The 12,540-nt window shown below is 34.9% G+C and overlaps 1 protein-coding gene across 1 annotated transcript in view; it reads left to right on the top strand.

Moving 5' to 3' along the window:
* UBE2U (ubiquitin conjugating enzyme E2 U) overlaps positions 1-12,284 on the top strand; it is an 87,806-nt gene extending 75,522 nt beyond the window's left edge. The window contains exons 9-10 of the mRNA XM_051999511.1: positions 2,696-2,799; positions 11,344-12,284. Of these exons, the coding sequence (XP_051855471.1) occupies positions 2,696-2,799; positions 11,344-11,531 (292 nt within the window). The 3' untranslated portion in view covers positions 11,532-12,284. The remainder of the gene's footprint in view (positions 1-2,695; positions 2,800-11,343) is intronic.
* The last annotated feature ends 256 nt before the right edge of the window (positions 12,285-12,540 follow it).

Genomic DNA, 12,540 nt, shown 5'->3' with positions numbered 1-12,540 from the left:
TTAAAAACAATATCAGGATTATAGATACATATTAGGACAGGTAGGTGGTACAGTGCCCAGAGTCAGAAAGTCTTGAGTGAAAATCTGTCCTCAAACACTTATTGGGCAAGTCACTTACCCCTGATTGCCTCAGTTTTTTTATATGTGAAATGAACTGGAAAAGAAAATAGCAAATCACTCTAGTGGCTCTGCCACAAAAACTCTAAATGAGATCCTGAAGACTTGGATGTAACTAAAAAAATGATTGAACTGAACATGACATTATAAGAACTACAAAACTTGATTTCTATATGACCTCATTATTTGACTATAAGGATCATTCAAAATGTTAGCATTGAGAAAATCTGTCAAAAATTCACAATAGAACCGGGTATATATTGTTCCATAATTGGTGACTGGCTAAATGAACCATGCAGAGTAATATAATAAACTATTGTTTCAATGTAAGAATTAAGACATACAAAGAACATGGAAAGTTTATGAAGTGATACACACAGAAGAAAATAAAATAACCAAGAGATACACAATGGATGTAATGATTTAAATGATATAGTACTGACAGCAAATCATCTCAGGAAGTATAAAGTATAAAGAGCTTCAGAACAGGACATGGACACATATGAGATTTTTCATTACTTGTTTGTCAAAATGAACATTCCCTTTACAAAACAAATAAAATAATTGAATGATTGTTTCATATACAAAGGGTTTTTTTTTTATTTTGTCTGCACATAATTGTTAGTGAGCCCATCTGAACTATTATTACCTATTGATATAGTTCTATGCCTGTAGAAGTGAGGACTCAAGGGGGAAAACTGTCCTCTAGTAATAAAATTTGGAGAAGAGCATAGATTGGTTCTGCTGAGCCCTAGGACACAGAACCAACAGCAGATGGTTGATATTGGAGACGTAGTCTTAGACTTAATAGAAGAAAAGATTTTCTAACAGTAAGTAAGCCCCTACAGTGAGATGTGCTACCTTGGAAAGAAGTAGTAGACTTGAGTTCCCATTCAGTGGAGATCTTTATACAAAGAATGAAAAATGAGTTTTCAGTTATGGCAGAATGGGAATTGGCAAGGTAAGGAGATATGTTCAGGTACTGGCTGAACTGAGAGGCAGCGTGATGTAGTAGAGAACTGGCCTTGGAGCTAAGTCTGAGTTCAAGTTATGTACTGACATATATTGGCTCTGGTATTGTAGGCAACTCTTGGGGCTGTACGTTCCAGAAAATGTGCCAGCCTTCATTAGTTGAGGGAGTTTTCTCACACCTGGAAGGAAAATAACATTGTACTTAAAAGTCTGGTCCCTCTCCTCATTGGTTGAACTAGCTGACTTCTATGGATTCTAGTATGATCTCACATCTCTTGTTCTTGCTAACTTTATGGATACCCCCTTGTTTTGTTTCCCAGTGATTATGTCATTGGAAACCACATGAAAGTAAGCAATGGAAATAACTGGACTTAACACTTGAGTTAGCTCAATCATAGTAGTGAGAAAAACCTTCAAAATTTTGTGTTCCAGGTCACATTTAAAAAAAAAATACTGAACATTTTCAAAAAGATATATGAGCTAGTTGGTCAAAAGATATGAACCAGCAGTTTTTAAAGGAAGAAATCCAAACTATCAATAACCATATGAAAAAAAAATCCCACATCACTAATACTTAGAGAAATGCAAAGTAAAGCAATTTTCTCCTACTTGATATTTATTATTGTCAATGTCAATTAAAAACAAGGGAAAATGAAATGTTAGAAGGGCTACAGGAAAAAAGGACATGCACACCAGTGATAGAACTGAAGATTAGTTAGGAAAGTTTGGAACTAAACCCCCAAAGTATTAAGCTATTCAACTGTTTTTATATCTTGCCTATGTTTGCATATCTTGCCACTGGATCTAGATGACTCTGGATGGGTAAGTGAGGCAGGTGACCTTGCACAGTCCTCCCTCACCTAAACCCAATTCACTTATATGTCATGGGGTCATCTCCCTAATGTCAGGGTCCTCTTCAAGAACGAAGGACAAATAATAACTCTTAACCCAATATGCTATTATTATGCCTTTAACAAAAGGCCAACATTTGTAAATGTAAAAAGATATTTATAGTAGCTCTTTTTATAGTAACAAAAAATGGAAAGTAAGAGCTAATTCACACCAATTGCTGATTGACTAAATAAATTAAGCTTTATGAATGTTATGGAATATTACTGTCCTAAGAAATGATGAAAGAGATGGTGCCAGAAAAACTTGGAAAGTTTTTATGAATGGATGCAGAGGTAAGTGAACAGAACCAGCAAAACAAATTTTTAATAATGATGTTATAAAAATTAATCTTTGAGAGATCTGAGAACTCTGATCAATGCAATAACCACCATGATAACCAAAGAAGCAATGATAAGCTATGTTCTACTACCCATCTTTTGATCAAGAAGTGATGGTCTTAGGGTCATGAAAGATGTTTTTGTTATTTTTTTCTTGGACATGACCAATGCAGGAATTTGTTTCATTTGACTATATATTTGTTACATATATATAGTATATTTGATTGTATGTTTCTTTTTTTAAATCCTGGCAATGAGGGGGAGGAGGAAAAGGAAGATTTTTCAATTAAGAAAAAATATACTTTAATTTAAAATTGTCAAATGGGAGAAAAACTGATGTAGTTTAAAAGTTGGATGACTTATTTTTCTCTTTCTAGATTCCATTCTGTTATGGCTAGAATTGCTCGGGAAAATAGGTTACCTACAAAATTAGATAGAAGCTTTATACAGTCCATCAAGAATGCACAATACAACGCATCAGGTAAAGTGAGTTCAATCTAACTTTTGTATATGGAATTTATGGAATTAGCATGTCCAAAGACAAACTGAAAGGTGATAGATTGTTTGTCCTCCTCTGGATCCTAACCAGCTTCTCAGTGTTCTTCCCCAAAAGCCATACCAAAAAGTGTTCTAAGAACACAATTTATAGATGATGTTTGACCATGGTAGAATACAGCAATACTAAGATCTTGACAATCTGTCTACTGTGTTTCTCTTGCCAAAATTTAAAATGGCGTCGGGGTTTTTTTTTTGGCTTCTGCATCATACTCGTGTGCTTTTATTGAACCTACTAAAACCTTAGTTTACTTACGTCTTCCTCTCATTGTTGCCATACCTTTTTTATCTTAACTAGGGAAATTGATTTCCTTTTAGAAATCTCAAATGTGAAGCATTAATATTATCTCTAAAATCATGTCTTGCTAAATCCAGCACATCATTAAACTAACTCTTGGGATCCTTGACTTTTTATTCTAATGTGATAGTGATCTTTCTTAATTGTGTGTCATCTGCAAAGATGATCTTCATTAAAGATATTGATGAAATATCGAATAGTCCAGGACCAAGGACAAATCCTCAAGCTGTTCCAGCAGAGATATCTTTACAAGTTAGCATTAGCCTATTCACAATAGCTCTTTGGGTTTAATCATTTACATGGCTATGAATTCACATAGCCATAATACTGGAATAGCCATAAAATACCACCTGTGATTTTATTGTCCTTAGCAATTCTGAGTATTGGTATCATTAGTGCCTTCACAAAGTAGGTTGTAGTCATTTGATTTAACAAGGATGGGAGGTGTTTTGTTGAGTTCTGGATTCATTCTGTAAAAAGATAGAAGATTTTTCTATTACCATAGAAAATCAGCAAACAGTTGTCTCATTCCTCTTTGATGGGGAGGCGCCAATCACACAACTTTTTGTTTCCTGTGATTTCTTATGACTCTTGGGAGAGTGAAGGGTGACTTCCAGATCATTGAAATGCAGAATGCCCAAGTTGGAAAGGACTTCAGAGTTCATCTAGTGTAGTCCATTTCTCACCAAGAATCATTTCTTGGCAAATAGTAACTAACATATGCTTGAAGATATTCATTGACTTTCAAAGACCTTCACTAGCCCTTGAGGTGTTCTATTCTGTTTTTGACTCCAAATCCAAGGTTCTTTCCTCTGTATCATGTGAGGAAGAGTTTCTTATGAGCAAACTTAACTTTGCCTTTTCTTTTTAAAAAAATTTTTATAGCTTTTTATTTACAAATATATGCATAAGTAATTTTTCAGCATTGACAGTTGCAAATCCTTTTGTTCCAACTTTTTCCCTCCTTCCCTCCACCCCTTCCCCCAGATGGCAGATTGACCAATACATGTTAAATATGTTAAAGTATAAGTTAAATACAATATACGTATACGTGTCCAAACCGTTATTTTGCTGTATGAAAAGAGTCGGACTTTGAAGTAATGTACAATTAGCCTGTGAAGGAAATCAAAAATGCAGGCGGACAAAAACAGAGGGATTGGGAATTCTATGTAGTGCTTCATAGTCATTTCCCAGAGTTCTTTCTCTGGGTGTAGCTGGTTCAGTTCATTACTGCTCTATTGGAACTGATTTGGTTCATCTCATTGTTGAAGAGAGCTACGTCCATCAGAATTGATCATCATATAGTATTGTTGTTGAAGTATATGATGATCTCAATTTGCCTTTTCTTAAACAACTCCATAGATCTAAGAGAAAGTAATCTCAAATTTTATCTTGTTTAACTTTCCCATATAAGTTTACAGACAAGGCACCTGAGACCCAAGGTGATTAAGTTTAATCCTTTTAACCTATCTGAAGGTATCTCTCTTGCTTCTCCAGCACTGACTACAAGAGGAACTAGGGAGCAAGAAAAGAAAGGCCCTTAGACTAGGTCCAAGGTGAGCTTGCTGCTGCTCACAAAGCTCTGAAATGTTTCACAAGAACTACCAAGGTCCAAGTAGCAGAGTGCCATGACTCCATTTCCTAAAGCCACTGCTGCCATCTGCTGGTGTCTACAAAGCATAACATTTTAATCTTCCAGGGAAAAGAATAGATGCAGCCTCTAGTTCCTGGGCAGAGCTCCCATTCAGAGCCCCCTCTCAGACTCCCAGTTTGTCATGAAACATGTGAGGAATTTATATAAATATATGTTTTAGATATTATATATATATAATCTGTATACATGTATATATATAATATATGTATATACATATAATGTATATATTATACATATGATTACATATATTATGTAATATATATTTACATATCACTATAATATATACATTATGTTATATATTATATTTATCAATATATAATATATGAATATTATGTATTTAATATATAAAATACATATCATATATATTATAATTTATCAAGGGTACTATTGAAAACTTGAATTAACAATTCATTTTTAATGATCCAAATGTTATTGAATTCTCCAGGACAGCCTACTTAAGTCAATCCTGTGCTGAATAATTTTGGGAATCAAATAACTGAGCTATAGAAAAAAGTAGGGCTGATTTGGGACTGGATATGCATATAATAATGGACTTTAATATTATCTAGATGTCATCTATCATATTATTATATAGTAGAATATTGTGTATCTGTTAGCTATTATTATTTTCTGGATTTCAGCATTTGGCAAGGTATTTCATAGGTTTTTTTTTTTTTTGTCTGTGTGTGTGTGTGTGTGTGTGTATGTGTGTGTGTGTGTGCATGTGCAGTAAATGCTAAATATATTGCAAATGCAGAATTCACCCACAAGGAGTCAGAAACTGTTTGTTGCTTGATTAAGATAGTTTAGACCCAAAGAGTAGATATTAAAGAGTTGATGTTGATTTGCACTATAGTGGAGTGCATTATAGATCTGTACTTGTCTTTGTGCTAATCAGCTTTTTATTTTAGAATTTTTATCAATTATAGAAATAAGTATAGAAGAATTGCACATGTTTAACATATATTGGATTACTTGCCATCTAAGGAAGAGGTGGGGGGAAGGGAGGGAAAAATTTGGAATGCAAGGGTGAATATTGAAAATTATCTATATTTTGAAAATATAAAGCATTAATAATTATTATAATAAAAGAAAACATTAAAATTAAAAAATTAAAAAAAATTATCAATGACTTGAATAAAGGCATGGATCAGTCAGTGAATAAGCTTTTATGAAGCATCTACTATGCGCCAGGCAGTGTGTTAAGCTCTGGGATATAAAAAAAGGCAAAAGATAGTCCCTGCCATTGAGGACCTTACAATCCTAATGCCACATTTAGCATGCTTATCCAATTTTCAGATGACACAAAGCTACAAGACATAGCTAAAACATTGCATGACACTGTCAGAATCCAAAAAGGTCTTGCCTGGTTAGTACTTTGGGCCAATTTAACAGGTTGAAATTAAATATGTATTTTGAATAGCAGTCACATATAAAAGTTTTAGATTTTATGTATTTGGAAGCTGGAGTCAAGAAGTAAATGATAAAGAAAATAAGGAGGAAAAAGGACTGATTTCAAATATTTCAGGAAAAAGAGAACCAAACCTTGAACATAACCAAATAAAGCAACAAGAAAAGCAATAACATAAGGAAATATGGCCTGCAAATCTAACAGATGAGTTCAGGCATCTACAAATGAATACTACACAATGGAGAAAAATGATCCAGCAATTGATGAGACAGAGGACTCTGTGGATTTTAAGAGATGAAATCACAACACACTGTCTCTGTGTGGTTTAAAAGATAAATGTGAATTATGAAAGTAGGAAGCATGTTCTGCTCAGAAAAAAAAAAGAGCAGAATAGGAAAAATAAAAAATGAATCTGCAATCATCAGGGAAACAAAAGAGAGAACAATTGGTTGGTTGTACAAATTCCCAGAAGTGAAAGCCAGTTTAGAAGAGAAGGAAAAAAAATACAAAACAAAATGTTAAAAGAAAATATGCTCATTATGCAAGCAAAACAAACTGAACTCAAAAACAGGATGTGTAGCGGCAACCTAAGGATCATAGATCTCTCATAAAGATATAACAGGACAAAACAAAACAAACATAACACCAAAAAGAGAGACAAGAACTGCTCAGAATTTCTAAACAGAAAATACAATTCTAATTGAAAAACTTCACATCTCTCCAGAAAAATCCCAAGGCTGCAAATTCCAAAACATAGTAATTTAAAATTCTATTTAGAAACACGTTCTGCAAGCCATTAGAAAGAACTTCAACTATAAAGGAAAGAAATCCAAGACTATTTTGCACTCAATGACAAAAGGAAGAGGTAATGGAAAAACGTGTTCCAAAGACCAATGGAACTGAGGATGCTCATAGACTAGGATGAAATATCCTACAAATCTGAGTTTAACAATGAGGAAAAAGATGGACATTCTATAATAAAGAAGGGTTTGGATTATTTTTAACATGAACTGGGGAGATTATTTGTTTTTCAAATACCCCAAATAACAGAAATACAAGAGGAGTGAATAAATGTGATAATCAAGAGAATAACAGTGACAACAGAAAGACCAACAAGAAATTTCTTTCCAAATGTACATGAGGAGATAGAGGTAAAAGCAGAAATTTGGTAAAGATAACAATGTAAGAGGTAGAGAGAGCAGAGTCTGGTGACACTCTGTAGGTGAATCAAAGTTATAAGATAGATGATATATAAGATCTCTTTCATCCATGAGATTTTGTGATTCTCCATCATCAGCATGTTATGGAAACTAAAGCTCCCAGGTACAAGGGGCTCAGTTGATCTTAGACTGGAAGGGACTTTGGAATCCATCCCACCCAAACTCCTCATTTTGCACATGAGGACCCAGTTCTAAAAAGTACAGTTGTACTGCCCTTGGTCTTCAAATTCATGTTCTGATTTTCTAATTTGGCTACTTTTCCTGCTGAAAGGTAGAATAAGAATGGATAAATGCACTTCTCTGGCCTCAGACACTTACTAGCTGTGTAGCCCTAGGCAATCCAGTCAACTCCAATTGCCTGTAAAAACAAAACAAAACAAAACAAACAAACAAACAACAACAACAAAAAAAAAAAACCCAAAAAACAAAACCAAAACAAAAGACATCAAAGTTGATTACAGTGATTCCACAGAGAAGTTTATTTACCTGATAGAAATATCATATATTTAATTGCTTTAATCAGCATATATTTACTTACTTGCCTAGTGAAGAAAAATGACTTCCCGAGGCAATGAGGATTCAAAACATTGACTTTTTTGCAAAAATCTAAGGAATAAATATCATAGAAGATTACCCAAAATGTGTCATAAAACAGAAAAAAAAAAAACAGTGGAGGGGAAAACCAGCTTATAGGGAGTTTGATAAGAGCCCCATTTACATATCAGGCTGGAGAGAAGAAAACAGACAAAAGGGACAAATACATGCACAGATTTTTTTTTTTTTAATGAACTTTTCCTCATTGAGGACAGAGGGCTCCCACCTGGATTCCAACATCACAATCATGGATATGTTGCTAGTGGAAATGTTTTTATGATGGTGGCAGACAGCACTCAGTAGAAGCGACATTGCTGGACCTAGAATTACAAAGAACTGAATAGAAATCCCAACATTTACTGGCTGTGTGCTTTATGAAGAGCTGGCTCAACTTGACATGGAATATGTGTGTTGTGAAAAAAAATACCACATACGTCACACAACATCAACAACTTAAGGGGGATCTTAGCAACTTAACATAAACTTGTGAGGATGATTCAAACTTCACAAGGTTGAGTAAAAGCTTGAAAATACATTGAGCAGCAAGGTCACATGATTGTGAAACCACAAAGCTTGAATCTAAGCCATCCTCAGTTTACTAAGGGTGTTCTCATTCATTTACTCTCCAAAAAAATTCAATGTGCAACTAAGTAAAAGAGCAATTCAAGTGAAGATGATGAAGATTCATGAGTTTCATAAATGACCATTATTCTCCATTGGAACCTCACTTTCACCTTCTCTTTCTTGCCCTACTCTCACTAGTCCACACTCACACAGCTTCTTTGCTTTTTTGGGTAAGTACTATGAACTAAATACTGCCTTTTAAAAATGTTGTGTATTTGAAAAAATATTAAACAAGTATTCCTTTTTGCTGATGATAATTTATTAATGACATTGTCATTCATTTACTATCCAAAAATATTTTCTGTGCAACTAAGTAAAAGAAAGCATGTAGTGATTTTGTACAAAAATCTGTGATTCTGTCATTGTATCTTTCCAATAGATAAGTTCTCAGGAGTTTCATGAGACCCATAGAGTGAGAACCGAAGCCGGATCTGCTTTATTTTAAACCCAACACTTGTCCCACTCCAGGGCCTCTAGGGCTGTCATTATCTGGCCCCGACCTGAAGGATGCACGCTCCTTAAGCAAAGGACAATTTTATTTTGTCATTGAATTCCAAGTGCCAAGAAAGCTTAGTGAAAGATATAAATGAACAGAGACATTGCAGGGCATCTGAGAATGAAATTGGGAGGATAAAAAACATGTAAGAAAAGATGAAACAGTCTCATGTATAGTTCTCAAATTAAAAAAAAAAAAAAAACAATCATTTTTACCATCAAGGACAATCATGATTCCTGGACTCAAATAACATTGTGATCCTTAATGTGCTCATAGAGATGGTAGAAATAGCATCTAAGAGAGCAAAGATGAGCAAAACAACTGGATTAGACCAGGAGTACATGGAAAAGGTGTGGGGTACAATTGGGACATTATCAAATTATATGTCCTTAATGTATCTAAGGTAGAGCAGGATTCTGCAATCACGAAAATTATTTTGGATACTATTAATGCCAAAAATGGTAGTTGAAAGATAATCAACAACTAATAACAAGTCTACCATGTGTAGGACCTTCTCCAATGCTGAGCCCAGAACAAAGGATTACTTCTGGGACCTCTTAGTACCTCTCCAATCCCCCTTCTTCATTCTTTGAACTTATATTGGTGTATAATCTATAATTGCACCAATTGGCCTGTTCATTGATTCTCATTATGAAGGTGAAATGACCAGATTTTTTGTGAAATCATTATTTAATGTTGTCTTTTGGGGAGGAGAGACAGAGACAGAAAGACTGACAGAGAGAGAAAGAGAAAGAGAGAGAGAGAGAGAGAGAGAGAGAGAGAGAGAGAGAGAGAGACAGAGAGAGAGAGAGAGAGACAGAGACAGAGAAGAGAGAAAAGTATGTCACATTATACTAAAGGTAGCTAGATGAGCCACTAGCTAAAACCCCAGACCTGGAGTCAGGAAGACATGTTTTCAAAACCAGATCATTGCTTGTGTGATCTGTGTGCCTTTCACCCTGGAAAAGTTACTTAACCTCTGTCTGCCTCAGTTTCCTTAACTATAAAATAGTCTCATAACACCTGCTCTCCAGAGTTTACATTGTTGTTGTGAGTTTACATTGAGACACTTGTAATTTGTAAAATTTAAAGGCTATATAATGAGATTGGGAGTTGAGTGGGTTGAGCGTTCACTGAAAGAGTTACTAACCCTTAGAACCCCTATGCACCATAGTCAGGTAGAAACTAACTTCCACATTGACTATGTCCAACAATTTTGTCTCAGTCTGTACCCTGACTCTTTATCACCTGTGTGAGGAGGGGAGTAGCTTGTTTTCTCACAAGTCTTCTGGAACTAGATCTGCTCACTCTACTAATTGGAGTGTTTTAGTTCTCAAAGTTGTTTGACTTGACTATGTTGTAATGGGAGAAATTGTTCTACTGCTCCTGTTCCTTTCATTCTGCCTCAGTTCATGCAAGTTTTCCTAGGTTCCTCTGAAACTCTTCCTTTATCATTTTTTGAATAGCATAATTGTATTCCATTACATACCACTAGGGGTGCTATAAATAGTTTTGAAATTTTAGGACAAAATATAAAGGGTAACAGTACTAAAAAGGAAAATGATAGTGCGAGACATCATAACTCATCAATTGGTCCCTTATCTCTTGGAGTCATTGAGCAATGAAAGAAATCAATAACGTACACATTTATTTTTAAAAATATTTTATTTTTTCTAATTACATGTAAAAAATTTTAACATTCATTTTTCAAAGTTTCAAGTTCCAAATTCCGCTGCATACACACATTGAGAAGGCAAGCAACAAGAAATCAATAAAAGATTTATTTAAAAATGAAAGATATAGGAAATAGGAAATTTGATTCCCAAACTAGAGTTTGATCAGATTATTAAAAAGTATTCTTACCAAATTCTCAGAAACAGCAGAATGCAATCAGTGGACCCAATTGGACCTAAGGGATCTGTGTTCAAATCCTTACCCTGATACTTAGCTTTCTTACTTCTGTGCATACGCCTTATCTTCTCTGAATCTCAGCTCCCTTATCTGCAACATAGTGATAACCATACCTGCAGTGCCCACCTCACAAAGTTCTGTTATGAAGTGTCCATTGGCGTAAACTGGCGCTCTTTGGAAATGTGCATTATTACCATACTAAAAGCCCAAAGTATTTCTTTCCTTAACATTTCTGTTCTATTTGAATTTTTCTTCCTTCTAGAGACAAATATGAATCTTATGGATTTGGGAAGTAAAGAAGAAGATGATGCCGAAAGCTGGGATAGCAAAGAGAAGAAGAAAAGTAAAAGTTCCAAAGAAAGTGATGATATGGATGAGGCCTGGGAAAATGAAGTGGAGAATCTGGTAGCTTGGACTAACAAACTCAATGCAACTAGTCTGGAAGACTGAGTTTCACATCCGAGGCTAAGAAGGAACTCTCGTCTGCCCTCCCTTGGATCAGGGGTCTTTGTGGAGCTGGTCCTGCTGGTTCCAGTCCTTTTGAAATCTTCTTCTCAACTTGCTGAACAGCAGGGTTAAAATATTGATCTAACTCATTTGGAAACATAAAACAGAGTTGGTTGAATAGTGATTGCTTCAGTGTTCTAAAGAATTGTTGAGAAGTAAAACTTCCAGTGGTTTCATCCATAGCAAATGGTTCAAATTGCAGGTTCATTTAACAGGGGGCTGAAGAGAGCTAAGGACCCCACTCTGTGTGGAGGGAGATGAGAGATCCTGAAAAAATAGGACTTACTGCAAGATGGACAATGAGAAGACAGATTAATGGATGAGTCCTACTAACTAGATTCTTAAACTCTCTTGTTTCTATGCTACTATAATGTATTGCTATTTAGGGGAGAGGCAGGAAAACCTGGTAGGAGTGCTGTAGTTTGTGACTGTGGACAAACATTGAAACATGGGGTATCTGAGAAGAAATATTGTAGGAAATAGAAGAGGGCTATAGGAAACGAAGTGGGAGAGTTTTGAACATTTTTATTTGTTAAAATTTTACCTGAGTCTTTCCTCATGGAAAGAAGGAGAAAAATACTCGTCTTCCTTCTTTCTGCACAATGTTTCTAGCTCCTATTCCTAGGATCCAGAGATAAGATTAATACATGAAAACAAGAATTGTAGCCCATTAAAAATATCATTTCCATAGGAAAATGTATTTTGAGTTCCATCCGACCAACTTTCAAACTATTTTGGGTAGCACAAGCCTAGAAGATGGGAGACCATTTGTTCTCAATTTATTTCAATTTCAATTCAAATGTGATAATATAAACAGATTTCCTGCAAATTATAGGATGAGAGAAGGAAAGCAACCTTAATACATAATAATTATCTTTTCTTCTATGCCACATTTCCAAATATGATTCTATGGTCCAGTATTTAAATTTATGCTGATTATTTCCAGGGCAAA

The sequence above is a fragment of the Antechinus flavipes genome, chromosome 4 (genome assembly GCF_016432865.1).
Source record: "Antechinus flavipes isolate AdamAnt ecotype Samford, QLD, Australia chromosome 4, AdamAnt_v2, whole genome shotgun sequence".
Taxonomy (NCBI): Eukaryota; Metazoa; Chordata; class Mammalia; order Dasyuromorphia; family Dasyuridae; genus Antechinus; species Antechinus flavipes.
This window is presented reverse-complemented; position numbering and strand designations above follow the sequence as displayed.